This window comes from Schistocerca gregaria, chromosome 7 (genome assembly GCF_023897955.1).
Source record: "Schistocerca gregaria isolate iqSchGreg1 chromosome 7, iqSchGreg1.2, whole genome shotgun sequence".
NCBI classification, from domain to species: Eukaryota; Metazoa; Arthropoda; class Insecta; order Orthoptera; family Acrididae; genus Schistocerca; species Schistocerca gregaria.
Genome location: NC_064926.1, coordinates 245,859,209 through 245,877,936, shown reverse-complemented (window position 1 = coordinate 245,877,936; position 18,728 = coordinate 245,859,209). Strand labels below are relative to the sequence as shown.

The window sequence follows — 18,728 nt, the reverse complement described above, 5'->3', positions numbered from 1 at the left end:
CCCACAGAAACTTACCACCACCACCTCCCAGAATGAGATCAGGTACGGAATACAACGAATGCATTCCCTAGACCATAAAGCTCCCTGCAGGTTACAAGGTATTTACTTTCAGATGTCTTACGCCGTACACGTAACGTCATCTGTCCGATGTAGCATGAAACGTGATTCCTCTGAGAAGGCCACCTGTCGCTATTCAGTGGACGTCCTGTTGCGGTACTGGTGTCAAGATTCCATCCTTCATCGCCGATGAACATCACTCAGCTTGGTGCATGAACCTGGCGCCTGCTACGGAATCCCATACCCAGCAACGTTCAGTGAATGGCTGTTGACGCGACACTGTTGGTAGCCCCTTGACTCGTCTGGGAGGTTATTTGCTCAACATTTGCACCTCTATTCCCCGACATACATCTCCACAGCAGACGTTCAGCCCAGTCATGTATGACCCATGGTGCACCATAGTTTCCTCGGCGCCGGTTAGGAAATGCTTACATCCTTGGGCCGCAAGGCAATGTTCATGACCTTTTCGACGTCAGACAACACCGCTCCGTCTGTAAGGGCTTATTGCATATTGACGACCAGCATATGCGGTGGTCATATTAACGTGACTCTACCGTTTATACACATCCTTCAGGGCGTAAGTCAACTGGTGCCTCTGCGTATCGCCCTTATGGTTCCACATTTGCTCGAAAGTCGTAGGATATCCTCCAACTCGAGATGCAACACTGCGGAAAGTAAATAGCACGCTGTTCAAGGTCTTTACTTGTTCCACAGGACATAAAATGATATTCTCACAAAGTTTCAGTATGCAGGTGCGAGTTATGAATGAGTCTGTGGTTACATAGTAGTTAGGTCCGTACCTCATTGGATAAAAGCCGAATCGTCGTACGACCGCTTCGTTGTCCACCTGCCTGCCTGTGTATCATTTTTCAGCTTGTCAAGACATCTGTTTCTCAGGTTTGGATAGAGGTGACAGATTGAAAAGTGTAAGGTGCCTAGGGGATGTGAATACGAGGGGCAGTCAGTAACTACGGCAAAACGTTTTTCTCTGTAAGCACGTTGGTTTTATTAAAAATTTCAAGGTGCCATACTATTATCCACTGTTTTGGCAACAAAACCTGATTTTCAAAATAATCTGCATTAAGTGCGACGGCGTTGCGTGAAATTACTGTAAGGGATTGTGCACCCACATCGTATCACTCTACTGGCCGACTTCTTGCTTCATCAATAACCTCCCCATCAGCCACGTACCACTTGCTGTGGAGTGCTCCTCCATTAGGACAAACATATGGAAGTCAAAAGGGGCTAGATTCGGACTGTGGGGTGGACGAGGAAGAAAGGCCAATTACACAAAGGTACGGCCAAACTTTCAGGAAACATTCCTCACACACAAAAAAAAATCTGTGGACACGTGTCCGGGAACGCTTACTTTCCACGTTAGAGCTCATTTTATTTCTTCTCTTCAAATCACATTAATCATGGAATGGAAACATACGGCAACAGAACCTACCAGCGTGACTTCAAACACTTTGTTACAGGAAATGATCAAAATGTCCTCCGTTAGCGAAGATACATGCATCCACCCTCCGTCGCATGGAATCCCTGATGCCCTGATGCGGCCCTGGTCAATGGCGTATTGTATCACAGCCGTCGAAAATACCAGCACTAAAAGTCTGTACATTTGGTACCGGGGTTGCGTAGACAAGAGCTTTGAAATGCCCCCATGAATGAAAGTCAAGAGGGTTGAGGTCAGGAGAGCGTGGAGGTCATGGAATTGGTCGCCTCTACCAATCCATCGGTCACCTTACCTGTTGTTGAGCGTACGAACACTTCGAATGAAATGTGCAGGAGCTCCATCGTGCATGAACCACATGTTGTGTCATACTTGTAAAGGCACATGTTCTAGGAGCACAGGTAGAGTCTCCCGTATGAAATCATGATAATGTGCTCCATTGAGCGTAGGTGGAAGAACAAGGGGCCCAATCAGGACATGGCCTACAATGCCTGCAGAAACGTTCACAGAAAATCTGTGTTGATGACGTGATTGCACAATTGCGTGCGTATTCTCGTGAGCCAATACATGTTAACTGTGAAAATTTACAATTTGATCACGTTGGAATGAAACCTCATCCGTAAAGAGAACATTTGCACTGAAATGAGGATTGACACATTGTTGGATGAACCATTCGCAGAAGTGTACCCGTGGAGGCCAATCAGCTGTTGATACTGCTTGCACACGCTGTACATGTTACCGAAACAACTGGTTCTCCCGCAGCACTCTCCATACAATGAGGTGGTCAACGTTACCTTGTACAGCAGCAATTTCTCTGACGCTGACATTAGGGTTATCGTCAACTGAACGAATAATTGCCTCGTCCATTGCAGGTGTCCTCGTCGTTCTAGGTCTTCCCGAGTCGCGACTCATAGGCTAGAATTTTCCGTGCTCTCTAAGACGCCGATCAATTGCTTCGAACGTCTTCGTGTCGATACACCTTCGTTCTGGAAATCTGTGTCGATACAAACGTACCGCGGCCACGGCTATTGTCCCGTGCTAATCCACACATCAAATGGGCATCTGCCAACTCTGCATTTGTAAACATTGCACTGACTGCAAAACCGCGTTCGTGATGAACACTAACCTGTTGATGCTACGTACTGATGCGCTTGATGCTAGTACAGTAGAGTAATGAGTCGCATGTCAACATTACCTTCCTTCAATTGGGCCAACTGGCGGTGAATCGAGGGAGTACAGTACATACTGACGAAACTATGATGAGCTCTAACATGGAAACTAAGCGTTTCCGGACACATGTCCACATAACATCATTTCTTTATTTGTGTGTGAGGAATGTTTCCTGACACTTTGGCCGTACCTTTTTGTAACGCCCTGCATATACGTTGAGTGGTGGTAGGTACCCAATGCTACTGTTAGTCACTTCCTTTCCTTTTCCACTCGCTAGTAAACGGAGGGAAAAACGGTCGCCTTTATGGTTTCTTCCGCATAAGCACTAGTTTGTCGTACATACTCCTTTATGGTCCTTTGGCGTGATGTAAGTTGTTGGTGGAAGAATCGCTCTACCGTCTGATGCAAGTGGTCAACTTTTCTATTCCGTAAAGGTAGTATGTGTTAGAGCGGTGCTTCTTTCGGAAAAGTGAAAAGCATAGGTTGTTAGTTTAAGAGTTATTATAGATTAGGAAGTGGCGCCCAGCGAGGCAGCGCAGTAGTTGGCCTTACCTGTGTGGTCTACGGTGCACAGGTGGTCGGGTCGCAGGCGGCCGTCCATGTCCACCGTCGCGACGCTCTTGTCTCGGCCCGGCGTGCCCGAGCTGTACGTGGTCGCCAGCGTCGACGAGCACTCCTCCAGGTACCACGGCTTGTACCTAGGGCAGCCGTCTGTGCCATCAATAACCTCAGACGCGGATGACAATTCATTCCCTTACATTTACTGTGCGTGGAGCTTGTAATGCTTTGATATTAAGTTTCTTGGCCAGCACTAGTATTGTTAAGGGCACTGTATGTATAGTTAAATCAAAACGGTGCTATATTCTAAGACTTTTTATTAAGATGTCATTTACTTGTGCTATAACTTTATTTCGCCTCGATGGACAGTATCAAGCTATGTGCAACGTATGGAGTTATTAAAGAAAATATCTATTTGTAACTAATATATATATATATATATATATATATATATATATATATATATATATATATATATATATATAATGTAGTCGAACTAAATCGGGTGATTCTGAGGGTATTAGTTTAGGAAATGAGACGCTTAAAGTAGTAAAGGAGTTTTGCTATTTGGGGAGCAAAATAACTGATAATGGTCGAAGTAGAGAGGATATAAAATGTATAATGTCAATGGCAAGGAAAGCGTTTCTGAAGAAGAGAAATATGTTAACATCGAGTATAGATTTAACTGTCAGGAAGTCTTTTCTGAAAGTATTTCTATGGAGTGCAGGCATGTATGGAAGTGAAACATGGACGATAAATAGTTTGGACAAGAAGGGAATAGAAGCTTTCGAAACGTGGTGCTACAGAAGAATGCTGAAGATTAGATGGGTAGATCACATAACTAATGAGGAAGTATTGAATAGGATTGGGGAGAAGAGAAGTCTGTGACACAGCTTGACAAGAAGAAGGGATCGGTGGGTAGGACATGTTCTGAGGCATCAAGGGATCACCAATATAGTACTGGAGGGCAGCGTGGAGGGTAAAAATCGTAGAGGGAGACCAAGAGATGAATACACTAAGCAGATTCAGAAGGATGTAGGTTGCAGTAGTTACTGGGAGATGAAGAAGCTTGCACAGGATAGAGGAGCATGGAGAGCTGCATCAAACCAGTCTCAGGACTGAAGACCACAACAACAACATCACTTTACTTACTTCCACAACATACGTTAACGCTGTCACTGTGTAATACCTTATGAGGGTGCCTATGGTAATAGTAGCGCAGATGAAACAGTGGTTCTTTAAGTATGCAGTGGCTCAGCAGTTCAATTTGGTGTTGAGTTTCTGAAAGTCTTTTGACAGCCCAGGTGATAATCAGGTCAACGGTGTTATATGTTTAAAAAGTTCACTTATTCATTTCTGAAAGCGTGTGGTAGCAGGAAACTCTTAGCTAATGTTAGCTGAAGTTGTCTTTGCCTCTAGATTTATTTCATCCGTTAAAGTGTTCCATAATTCCACAAAGTTGTCAAATATTAAACAGATCTTACAGATATAGCTTTGCGACAAATGACACTACTGAGTCATTACACCAACGATACGCAGCAATACATTTTATTAGACAGAGATAGCGTTAACCATGTGTTACGGAAGTAGGCAGTACAACAGACAAACAGAAATTTGCTTTAGTTACAAATACACATAGATTTATCCACAAAAAATTTATATTTTTGGAGATAGCTCGCCAATGGGCGTAGACCCGAAATAAGCTTATAGCACCAGAAAGTAAGATCTTAATCAAAGGGTCTTTGAATAGGGCAAGCATTTTGGTTTACTCTACATATATCGTTCGTACGAGACATCTACAGGTCTGTTCGGCCAGAAAGATCAAACTGTTGACAAATGTTGGTTTTTAATGCTATGATAAATCATTCTCTTAGGTTCACTCAAACGTGCAGAAATGACATGCTACAGTTCCCGGGATTACTTCTCTAAGATTCACTCAAACGTACAGAAGTGGCATGCTACAGTTCTCGATGACTCGAGTGAGAATGAAATATAGGGGCACTATAAATGATTCGTTTAAAAATTTCTGTGTATCCTAAAGTCTTACGTGTACAAATATGTCTGATGAACGAATGGAACCCTTAACTCACAAAGTCTGCACTGTGCACTCCAGTTGATGTTACGACTGGAGTACATTTACAACATGGCGAGAAAACAGAAAAAGAATCTTTGAGTGTTGGAATATGTGGGATGTTCATCTGTTACAAGAATGCAGCGTGCATTCAGAACGAATAACGGGAACGAACCGCCATGATGAGGCAGCTCTCACAAAATCCTCTCATATCTCTGTGCTTTTCTAAACTGTCCTTTGACAATTGCTAAATGCTTGCAAATACGACCTACTTATCGGGAAAAGAGTACCATTATATTTTGTAGTCTTGCATGTTTGATACATGATAATCTGGGTCCGCATTCCTGACTGATTTAGTAATACAATTAATATAAAAATCATATTCAATAACGGATGACAATGAGCTAAATTAATAAATGAATTTCTGGAAGATTTAGGCATGTATCTCACTACCTTCACTTTGACAGTGTGAACATAAGCAGAGCAGATGTAATTACAATCAACCCGCCTACGGATTAGTTCCGTATAGTAGAATCTGGATGAGTGGTAGTGAACATGGGGGATATTCACCCTCAAAAGTAAAACGAAGCCGGCCGTTGTGGCCGAGCGGTTCTAGGCGCTTCAGTCTGGAACCGTGCGACTGCTACGGTCGCAGGTTCGAATCCTGCCTCGGGTATGGATGTGTGTCGTGTCCTTAGGTTAGGTAGGTTTAAGTAGTTGTAACTTCTAGGCGACTGATGACCTCACATGTTATAAGTCCCATAGTCCTCAGAGCCTTTTTTTTTTTGGTAAACTGAAGTTTTCCAAAGAACAAAAGCAAAAGGGTTCTACTCTGTTTCGGTTAATAAATGGAATTACTTTTAAAAATCACTGTTTCATTATACATAAGACTAATTACGTAAACTACCAATCATTACATTACTTCAATCATTACCATTAACGTGTGACACAGTGTGGTGAAGGTTACATCCCAGCTTAATAAAACATCCATACAAACTAAATAACATTTATCTTAAGTAATTTCGAAAACAGAAATTTTCAGGGAAAATTCTTTTCCATTTTAAAGTTTAGTTAGGTGCTAATGTTGGGTAGAGGAGGTTGGACAGGGTTCGACGTTACCACCTAATATCTGGTTGCACTTTGGGGTAATCGCCTGAGAAAGGTTTATGTAGTTAAACAATTTGATGCTTCTCTTAAAAGAGCAAGTAATAACCAATCCAGATAGTATTGAAATGACAGTATTTTCTGCCTGATGTAACGATTTCGCCGAGCCGAATTCTTAAATCAGTCGTGTGCCTGTCAGGAGATGCGGCCCTTTTGTGATGGAGACCCTCACGTAACGTATACAGAAGAGGCTAATGTCAGGAGTTTGGAGGAATGTGCTGTGGCGAACGGCCTCCAGCTTACAGGCCGCACTACGCTTCATTCAGACAACAAGGCACCAACGAGCAAGGAGTCAGCTTACACACTGATGAAGGTTTATGCCCTCGAGCGACTTGTCACAGGTAGGCAAGAGCTGTCAGTCTGTTGATTGAGTAGGAAGCTACGCCCACGCCGGGTGTAGCGACACCAAAGGTGTTTGAGAAAACACCTACTTTCTTGACTTAGCTAACATGCTTTCAAACTATGTCTGAATGTCAGGGGAAGATGCAAGCATTTGCTCATGCTTCGTAGGCTAACGCTGCGACAAGAGCTCTCACTGGCCTCTGATACTTGGTGTGGATCTTCTTAGGTTCATGAGAGATGGGGAGTCGAGTGGTGAATTTTCTCCTGGTAGGCCAGCAAATAAGCACGAACTTGCCCTGAGGACGCGTTGCTTCAGATGCGTGACTAACTAATCGAGCTGATTCAGTCGCTAACTCTGGAAGTAACGCCTCTTGGCTACTCTGCTACACATTTTCTTGTAAGCCCACTACACTACTATTAATTGTTACTGAGAGAGATCAATACTTCAAATATATCTTGTTTTTGAACGAAGACGTTAGTCATGTTTGGTTTTCAACATGTTTCTAGATCTTCTTGAAATACGTGATCAGTACCTGTATGCCTCTTGCTATAATGTCGGAAGTTAGTTAACACCATTTCATTTGAATAAAGATTAACTAGGGCTATCGACCGTACATGTATGCGAGGGAATTTGGTTAGTGTGACAGTACCGTGAGGCAGATCTTCTTTCAAGTAACTCGGTGCTTCCAATACGCCTATAAGCCATAGCGTTTATTCCTTTATTTTCTTATTAATCAACCATGGTAAGGCATCTGATAACCCTTGTATTAAGTAATTAGACGAGGAAGCAGCTTACATAGTTTCTCCCCCATCGCAGACAAGTTTCAATGTAAAAAGAGCATAGTGAATATCGAAAATTTAGGTTGACTATCTCTGTATACAGAAAAGTGTCGGTCGACTTAGAGTGTCAGATGCAGCCATGGAGATGGCGGGAGAAAGTTTCTTACGCCAAATACAAATAAATCACACTGAGTGTAGGACACGAACTTGAAATACCGCAGAAAACTTATGTGGAAGATTTTTCGTTAGCTGGTACATTTCAGATCACTCAGTCTGCTGCTCATGCAGCAAAGAAAACCGTGAGATTATGGTCAGCGCCTTCAATTTTACATAACCATGCAGAAAGCCCTTGGGGATGCTCAGCGACGAAGCAACCTTCCATTTATCTGAAAACGTTAATTGTCTCTTTGTGGTAGAATGAAAGTCCTTCATGAATTTTTGGCACATGAACGAGAGTCTGTGGAAGTTTGTTTTCTGTGTAATGTCACAGATGAAGCCATATGGGCCATTTCTCTGCTGTGAGAAGAATAAGACGGGTAGTTTCCACACTGACTGCTGATTTCTAAAATTTCATCTTCCAAAAAGACAGGGCATCGGGCATCGCCTCATTGTAGCATCGATGTTCGTCGATATCTAAACGATGAATTTCCACGTCGCTGTATTCGGCTTAGCGTGTAATGCAGGAGTAGGTTTAATAATGAATAAAAAAGTAGGAATGCGGGTACGTTACTACAAACAGCATAGTGAACGCATTATTGAGGCCATGATAGACACGAAGCCCAAGCCTACTACAGTAGTACAAGTAATGCCAACTATCTCTGCAGATGACGAAGAAATTGATGAAATGTATAATGAGATAAAATAAATTATTCAGGTAGTGAAGGGAGACGAAAATTTTGTAGTCATGGGTGACTGGAATTCGTCGGTAGGAAAAGGGAGAGCAGGAAACATAGTAGGTGAATATGGATTGGGGCTAAGAAATTAAAGAGGAAGCCGCCTGGTAGAATTTTGCACGCAGCACAACTTAATCATAGGTAACACTTGGTTCAAGAATCATGAAAGAAGGCTGTATACATGAAAGAACCCTGGAGATACTAAAAGGTATCAGATAGATTATATAATAGTAAGACAGAGATTTAGGTACCAGGTTTTAAATTATAAGATATTTCCAGGGGCAGATGTGGACTCTGACCACAATCTATTGGTTATGAACTGTAGATTAAAATTGAAGAAACTGCAAAAAGGTGGGAGTTTAAGGAAATGGGACCAGGATAAACTGAAAGAACCAGAGGTTGTACAGAGTTTCAGGGAGAGCATAAGGGAACAATTGACAGTAATGAGGGAAGGAAATATAGTAGAAGAAGAATGGGTTGCTCTGAGGGATGAAGTAGTGAAAGCAGCAGAGGATCAAATAGGTAAAAAGACAAGGGCTAGTAGGATCCCTTGGATAACAGAAGAAATATTGAATTTAATTGGAGAAAGAAGAAAGTATAAAAATGCAGCAAATAAAGTAGGCAAAAAGAAATACAAACGTCTCAAAAATGAGATCGAGAGGAAGTGCAAAATGGCTAAGCAGGGATGACTAGAGGACAAATATAAGGATGTAGAGGCTTACCTCACCAGGGGTAAGATAGATACTGCTTACAGGAGAATTGAAGAGACCTGTGGAGAAAGGACAACCACTTGCATGAATATCAAGAGCTCAGATGGAAACCCAATTCTAAGCAAAGAAGAGCAGGCGGAAAAGTTGAAGGAGTATATAGAGGATTTATACAAGAGCGATGTACTTGAGGACAATATTATGGAAATGGAAGATGATGTAGATGAAGATGAAATGGGGGATATGATACTGCGTAAAGAGTTTGACAGAGCACTGAAAGACCTGAGTCGAAACAAGGCCACAGGAGTAGACAACATTCCATTAGAAGTACTGACAGCCTTGGTAGAGCCAGTCCTCACAACACTCTACCATCTGGTGAGCAAGATGAATGAGATAGGTGAAATACCCTCAGACTTCATAGAATATTGTAATTCCAATATCAAAGAAAGCAGGTTTTGACAGACGTGAAAATTACCGAACTATCAGTCTGATAAGTCACAGCTGCAAAATACTAACGCGAATTCTATACAGACAAATGGAAAAACTGATAGAAGCCGACCTCGGGGAAGATCAGTTTGGATTCCGTAGAAATGTTGGAACACGTGAGGCAATACTGACCCTACGACTTATCTTAGAAGAAAGATTAAAGAAAGGCAAACCTACGTTTCTAGCATTTGTTGACTTAGAGAAAGCTTTTGACAATGTTGATTGGAATACTCTCTTTCAAATTCTGAAGAAGGCAGGGGTGAAATACAGGGAGCGAAAAGCTATTTACAATCTGTACAGAAAGCAGATGGCAGTTATAACAGTCGAGGGGTATGAAAAGGAAGCAGTGGCTGGGAAGGCGGTGAGACAGGGTTGTAGCCTATCCCCGATGTTATTCAATCTGTATATTGAGCAAGCAATAAAGGAAACAAAGGAATAGTTTGGAGTAGCTATTAAAATCCAGGGACATGAAATAAAAACATCGAGGTTCGCTGATGACATTACAATTCTGTCAGAGACAGCAAAGGACTTGGAAGAGCAGCTGAGCGGAATGGACAGTGTCTTGATAGGAGGGTACTAGAGGAACATCAACAAAAGCAAAACTAGGATAATGGAATGTAGTCGAACTAAATCGGGTGATGCTGAGGGTGGTAGTTTAGGAAATGAGACGCTTAAAGTAGTAAAGGAGTTTTGATATTTGTGGAGCAAAATAAATAATGATGGTCGAAGTAGAGACGATATAAAATGTAGACTGGCAATGGCAAGGGAAGCGTTTCTGAAGAAGAAAAATTTGTTAACATTAAGTATAGATTTAAATGTCAGGAAGTCGTTTCAGAAGGTATTTGTATGGAGTGTAGCCATGTATGGAAGTGAAACGTGGACGATAAATAGTTTAGACAAGAAGTGAATAAAAGCTTTCGAAATGTGGTGCTACAGAAGAATTCTGAAGATTAGATGGGTAGATAACATAACTAATGAGATATTGAATAGAATTGGGGAGAAGAGGAGTTTGTGGCACAGCTTGACAAAAAGAAGGGACCGGTTGGTAGGACCTGTTTTGAGGCATCTACGGATCACAAATTTAGCATTGGTTGACGGCGTGGAGGGTAATAATCGTAGAGGGAGACCAAGAGATAATTACACTAAGCAGATTCAGAATGATGTAGGTTGCAGTAAGTACTGGGACATGAAGAAGCTTGCACAGGATAGAGTAGCATGGAGAGTTGCATCAAACCGATCTCAGGACTGAAGACGACAACAACAACAACGTATGTCGGTATATCTTGGAAATTTTATCGATATTTCATCATATCAATACATCATCATATCGTTATTTTATTGACTGCCCTAGTAGATAAATTCAGTGGCATATGTGGACACTGCAAATTAAGTTGCTAATAAAACTAATAGCAAAAGAAGTAATATATTTAAACATCATGTACAATGTGGGAGTTTACACGCATCTCAGTATTTATGACGTCTTATTCCCTGAGTAGTGTTGATTTGGGGGAAGGTATCATCGGTTTAGGGATGGATGGTGAAGGAATTCGACCGTGCCCTGTCAAAGTAACCATCACGCCCGGCATTTGTCTGAAGCGATTTAGGAAAATCGCTGAAAACCTAAATGAGGATGGCCGGACGAGGGGCTGAACAGTCGTCCTCCTGAATTCTAGTCCAGTGTGCTAGTCACGCCAGGTAATATATCCTTAAGTAAGTGTGGTACAATGATATAATTTTATAGGTGCAAATAGTGGAAGATGTGGATATTGTCTGTAAACGTTATTGAGAGGAGAGCTAGTAGCACAGAAGCAATAAATTTAAACGTCATGTATGCTGCAGCGGTTTGTCACACAATCCCACTGTTTATGAGATCGAAGATCCTGAATGACGGTGGGCAGGTGGCTCTTATCCACACAGGGATTAGTAACTGACAATATCGGATGTGTGTACGAAGTTTGGTTGAAATCGAAACGGTGGTTTAGATGAAGATGTGGAACACACAATACACTCTCATACATATTTAATATGTATGGATTTGGGAGTGTTATCGAATTATTATTCAAAAATAGTCTTCAATTAGCTACCACGAGGAGAGCAGGAAATGGAAGGTTTTTTGTGAACAGAGTCTGGTGTAGGAGAGGTGAGCCAAATACGTGGTGTGTAAAGGAATTTTCCGATTTATATTGCAGACAGAATCTGCCATGACAAGCAGTGTAGAAGATACAGCAGTTACCAAGGGCATAATCAGATCATTCGAGCTTGTGTTGTGGACATCGTCTTGTATAGCACAGGCACTAACACAAAACCAGAGCGATGGCAGTGAATGTTTTTAATGGACTGCACTAAATCAGTTTCATGAGATATTTAAGGATTAGCAACCACCAAAGCTAATGTAAATTACATAGGGCATTAATAAAGACTGAGTAGATGTAGACTTCCCCGGGTCGAAGATTATGGCTGGTGGAATAAACAAACTGTTGACTATCCTCTATCCTTTCATTTTCTTTAAGAAACTGAAATGTAGGCAAAAAAGGTGAAAGATATAAATCTGTGGCACTCAAAGTCACGTGTATAATGAAACGTGCGCTCAATATTAACACACCTAAATGACGATGTGTAGCTGTTATTAAACTTGTTAAAAAGAGCAGGGCACCAAGTCTATCGTGAAGCCTTGGCTCGAGTGACTCTAGAGGTGCATAGAATATTAGGGAGAATATTTCTCAAGAATGTAGATGTGTGACTTTCAGAAGACAGTTCTCAGTGCTTTCGGTGTGTCAATAAGAATGGTACTTAGCAGCGCACATTGTACCTTGATTGTCGTGTTCCATACCTGCTAGAAACACTAAAGGTAAAGAGCAGTTGCATGTGTACATGGTTGTGTTGTAAGTATTCAGAGAGACTTTCGGTCACATTTTGTCATTCACCTGAGTAAAGTGTAGGTTGTAAATGTTATGTACCTCTCAACAGTATGTGTTATATTTTCGTAACAGCTAAACAGATGCTTATAACTCAAATAAAAAAGTAATTGAAACAGTTAAACAACAAAAATATACAATAATGAACTTATTATAAAATGCAGAATTTTGAGTTTCCTAAGATTATTTGGGCCATGGTGTGACTGTTAAATTACTTCACCCAGGAAATTTTCATGCTTAAACTCTTAGGTTCAGAATAACAAACTAGAATCATTTTTCATTCTGAGTGGCATAGTAACGCTTTACGTCAGAACAGTGTGTATAGAAGCATCAGTCTAAGATAGTGATATATGCACTTCCTGCAAAAATGAAGTACATAAAATCATTAAAAGAAATATTTACGAAATGTAGTTGTATGTAGACGCTTCTCCAGCGTTCATAAATACATTCACTATTATCAACGACAATGCTCTGTCACTTTGTACAAAAATACGTGTGTTGTGTATAGTACACCTTTTGTAAAGACAAATTTGTGTCGTCGTTTCTCTGTTTAGATCGTTAAATAGCTGTCAGGTACATAAAAAGCTGTCGAAGCGCGCATGGAGATGAGCAATAATGACTGTGGGAGCTATGTTAATTAATTCAATGACAGCTATACGTAAGTACTGGTGTGTGTGAGAGGTAAAGAATCAAACACTTTCTTTAAATGTAGCCTGTGCATACATTGTAGAAAATAGTGAAACGATGAATAAATATTTTTATTGTTATTATTATTATTATTATTATTACTAATTGCATATAATTCTTAATGGCACTATTTCAGGTTTACAAAATTTTTAAAATGAAATAAAATAGATACTTCAAATATCTAAATGAGAATAAAAAAGTTTCTCACTCACTTCGTTGAACTTCTTTTGCCTGTTATACCGTATTTCATGGTAGATGATTTCCTTGTGCGACTTAGTTTCTTACATTTCTGTATAATTTCAAGGAAAGGAAAGCAAATTGGATTTTAGCATGATGATTACTTCATGCAGCCCCCCAAGAAGGCAAATTGCACACCGAATCGTCGAAGTCACATAATAATACTCTGTGGCGTGACGAACAAATCAGTAATTTTCAGTTATCAATATTGACATCAGAACTTTTCTTCCCGTGATGAGGTTTTTGTTCAAGCTATAAATATAACGTCAGTGCGCTGTCTCATCTACTTTATGCACAGCTTAATTACTGAACAAACATAAGAGACCCCCACGTAACTGAATGAGTATGGTTTGTATGAATCTATCGCTTTGTAAGCCGCAAGAAGATGATGAAGGACCATAGGAGAGAGATTTGTAGTTTTGTGACATGTCTGTGTGTGGGTGTTCGCTGGAAGTAGTTTCTGAGTACTTCACTGGCTAGAGATACGCCGCAGTGAACTCAGAAAGAGTGACAGAAGAAAACGAGATAGAAGAGTGTATAGAGAGAGGATATAAAGCGCTACTCACCCCGCCTGCGTCGCGCTGGAGATGGACAGAGTGAAGATGGAGTTGGTGTAGCCGTCGCAGTTGCAGGAGTCCGTGTGGCGGCCGCCGTTCCCGGACGCCCACACGAAGATGGAGCCCTTGCCTTTTCGGCCCTGCGGAAATTCGATGTCGTTTTTGGCGCTCAATCTCGGAACAAAGCGAACAGCTGCGTCTATACGGAGGCAGGCGTAGGCATTAATCAATGTCAGAGGCAGTGCACTACTACGCCGCAAGGGCTGTGCAACTAAGATAGCCGCCACAAGAACTAACGACAAAAGAGAAGCGACTCGCTGTTGTGAAATTGTGTAGCTTGAGGTGATTTAATGAAATTCCGGTGTACATTACCCGCGTTCCATGTCAGTCAGTAATTGCGTATCTTACAATTTCCGTACGATAAAAACTGGTCAATAACGGTAAGAAGCGTAGACATTAGCTGCAGATGGCAGATGACATCAAATTTAAAACCACGCAGGACCGAAATATACAAGATATTCAAGGTTTGTTTACATGATTTGTTCAAGATACGACAATGGTTTCAAGGTAATATTAATGGAACAGATTTTCTTCACACGTTTCTCTGCAAAAACTGCAATGTCAGAATAACTGAAAATGTCACAAGACGGAAAAAAACTCCGAATTATCTACGGTCTGATAGGACCCTTACGTGACGATTAATACTGGCGGATATAAAAGTAAGGAAATTCGTAGTTCAACATATGGTGCGCTGATGGGGCTCAGAGTCGGTAAATGAAAAACAAACAAAAAAGGAAACACAAGTTTCTAATATGTTTGGCAATTGCATGTACGCACTAATATCCTTCTCTCCCTTGCCTCTGTCCATCACCTCCTACGCCTCCCTCGCCCTTTATCCGTCTTCTCCTTCCATATCTGTCTCCTGCCCCTTTCTGTCATTGTGCAATTGTCCATCACCACGTACCTCCTTTCTACTTCCATCTCCTCCATACTCTCTATCCATTTGCTCTATTCAGCCTCCCTCTGTTCATCTACTCCTTTCCGCTGTCTATCTCCTTTATTCCTTTCCTCTTTCCTTCGTATAGTGCAAAAATGTAAAGTAAATCGGTGGAGAACTTTTTGAAGTTTTTGATAATAACACTTCCCTTTTCATATATCACATTTATTTACATGTTTTATGTATTTAAACCACCCATGAACCATGGACCTTGCCGTTGGTGGGGAGGCTTGCGTGCCTCAGCGATACAGATGGCCGTACCGTAGGTGCAACCACAACGGAGGGGTATCTGTTGAGGGGCCAGACAAACGTGTGGTTCCTGAAGAGGGGCAGCAGCCTTTTCAGTAGTTGCAGGGGCAACAGTCTGGATGATTGACTGATCTGGCCTTGCAACATTAACCAAAACGGCCTTGCTGTGCTGGTACTGCGAACGGCTGAAAGCAAGGGGAAACTACAGCCGTAATTTTTCCCGAGGACATGCAGCTTTACTGTATGATTAAATGATGATGGCATCCTCTTGGGTAAAATATTCCGGAGGTAAAATAGTCCCCCATTCGGATCTCCGGGCGGGGACTACTCAGGTCGATGTCGTTATCAGGAGAAATAAAACTGGCGTTCTACGGATCGGAGCGTGGAATGTCAGATCCCTTAATCGGGCAGGTAGGTTAGAAAATTTAAAAAGGGAAATGGATAGGTTAAAGTTAGATATAGTGGGAATTAGTGAAGTTCGGTGGCAGGAGGAACAAGTCTTCTGGTCAGGTGACTACAGGGTTATAAACACAAAATCAAATAGGGGTAATTCAGGAGTTGGTTTAATAATGAATAGGAAAATAGGAATGGGGGTAAGCTACTACAAACAGCATAGTGAACGCATTATTGTGGCCAAGATAGATACGAAGTCCACACCTACTACAGTAGTACAAGTTTATATGCCAACTAGCTCTGCAGATGATGAAGAAATTGAAGAAATGTACGATGAAATAAAAGAAATTATTCAGATAGTGAAGGGAGACGAAAATTTAATAGTAATGGGTGACTGGAATTCGAGTGTAGGAAAAGGGAGAGAGGGAAACATAGTAGGTGAATATGGATTGGGGCTAAGAAATGAAAGAGGAAGCCGCCTAGTAGAATTTTGCACAGAGCACAACTTAATCATAACTAACACTTGGTTTAAGAATCATGAAAGAAGTTTGTATACGTGGAAGAACCCTGGAGATACTAAAAGGTATCAGATATATTATATAATGGTAAGACAGAGATTTAGGTACCAGGTTTTAAGTTGTAAGACATTTCCAAGGGCAGATGTGGACTCTGAGCACAATCTATTGGTTATGACCTGTAGATTAAAACTGAAGAAACTGCAAAAATGTGGGAAATTAAGGAGATGGGACCTGGATAAACTGAAAGAACCAGAGGTTGTACAGAGTTTCAGAGAGAGCATACGGGAACAATTGACAGGAATAGGGGAAAGAAATACAGTAGAAGAAGAATGGGTAGCTCTGAGGGATGTAGTAGTGAAGGCAGCAGAGGATAAAGTAGGTAGAAAGACGAGGGCTGCTAGAAATCCTTGGGTAACAGAAGAAATATTGAATTTAATTGATGAAAGGAGAAAATATAAAAATGCAGTGAATGAAGCAGGCAAAAAGGAATACAAACGTCTCAAAAATGAGATCGACAGGAAGTGCAAAATGGCTAAACAGGGATGGCTAGAGGACAAATGTAAGGATGTAGAAGCTTATCTCACTAGGGGTAAGATAGATACTGCCTACAGGAAAATTAGAGAGACCTTTGGAGAGAAGAGAACCACGTGTATGAATATCAAGAGCTCAGATGGCAGCCCAGTTCTAAGCAAAGAAGGGAAGGCAGAAAGGTGGAAGGAGTATATAGAAGGTTTATACAAGGGCGATGTACTTGAGGACAATATTATGGAAATAGAAGAGGATGTAGATGAAGACGAATTGGGAGATACGGTACTGCGTGAAGAGTTTGACAGAGCACTGAAAGACCTGAGTCGAAACAAGGCCCCTGTAGTAGACAACATTCCATTAGAACTACTGACGGCCTTGGGAGTGCCAGTCATGACAAAACTCTACCAGCTGGTGAGCAAGATGTATGAGACAGGCGAAATACCCTCAGACTTCAAGAAGAATATAATAATTCCAATCCCAAAGAAAGCAGGTGCTGACAGATGTGAAAATTACCGAACTATCAGTTTAATAAGCCACGGCTGCAAAATACTAACGCGAATTCTTTACAGACGAATGGAAAAACTGGTAGATGCAGAGCTCGGGGAGGATCAGTTTGGATTCCGTCGAAATGTTGGAACACGTGAGGCAATACTGACCTTACGACTTATCTTAGAAGAAAGATTAAGAAAAGGCAAACCTACGTTTCTAGCATTTGTAGACTTAGAGAAAGCTTTTGACAATGTTGACTGGAATACTCTTTTTCAAATTCTAAAGGTGGCAGGGGTAAAATACAGGGAGCGAAAGGCTATTTGCAATTTGTACAGAAACCAGACGGCAGTCATACAAGTCGAGGGGAATGAAAGGGAAGCAGTGGTTGGGAAAGGAGTGAGACAGGGTTGTAGCCTCTCCCCGATGTTATTCAATCTGTATATTGAGCAAGCAGTAAAGGAAACAAAAGAAAAATTTGGAGTAGGTATTAAAATTCATGGAGACGAAGTAAAAACTTTTAGGTTCGCCGATGACATTGTAATTCTGTCAGAGACGGCAAAGGACTTGGAAGAGCAGTTGAACTGAATAGAGAGTGTCTTGAAAGGAGGATATAAGATGAACATCAACAAAAGCAAAACGGGGATAATGGAATGTAGTCAAATTAAATCGGGTGATGCTGAGGGAATTAGATTAGGAAATGAGACACTTAAAGTAGTAAAGGAGTTTTGCTATTTAGGAAGTAAAATAACTGATGATGGTCGAAGTAGAGAGGATATAAAATGTAGACTGGCAATGGCAAGGAAAGCGTTTCTGAAGAAGAGAAATTTGTTAACATCGAATATAGATTTATGTATCAGGAAGTCGTTTCTGAAAGTATTTGTTTGGAGTATAGCCATGTATGGAAGTGAAACATGGACGATAACTAGTTTGGACAAGGAGAGAGTAGAAGCTTTCGAAATGTGGTGCTACACAAGAATACTGAAGATAAGGTGGATAGATCACGTAACTAATGAGGAGGTATTGAATAGGATTGGGGAGAAGAGACGTTTGTGGCACAACTTGACTAGAAGAAGGGATCGGTTGGTAGGACATGTTTTGAGGCATCAAGGGATTACAAATTTAGCATTGGAGGGCAGCGTGGAGGGTAAAAATCGTAGAGGGAGACCGAGAGATGAGTACACTAAGCAGATTCAGAAGGATGTAGGTTGCAGTAGGTACTGGGAGATGAAGCAGCTTGCACAGGATAGAGGAGCATGGAGAGCTGCATCAAACCAGTCTCAGGACTGAAGACAACAACACCATGTATTTAAAAATTGGACAATAGAAAAAATGCTCGTAATTGAATGCAATGTTGTGTGAAAATTTCAAAGCAGTTTGTGAAGAGCTTTCCGAGATTTACGATTTTCTACACACAAATATTTACATATTTATTGATTACCGCTTTAATTATCTACATGTCTTATATTTGGCGTTCTGG

General features: G+C 41.2%; 1 protein-coding gene across 1 annotated transcript in view; it reads right to left on the bottom strand.

Annotated features, from left to right (window-relative positions):
* The window catches only part of LOC126281749 (furin-like protease 2), a 710,013-nt gene that overhangs the window by 205,052 nt on the left and 486,233 nt on the right, over nucleotides 1–18,728 (bottom strand). Inside the window, 2 exon segments of the mRNA XM_049980936.1 lie at nucleotides 3,233–3,378; nucleotides 14,087–14,217. Coding sequence (XP_049836893.1) covers nucleotides 3,233–3,378; nucleotides 14,087–14,217 — 277 coding nt within the window.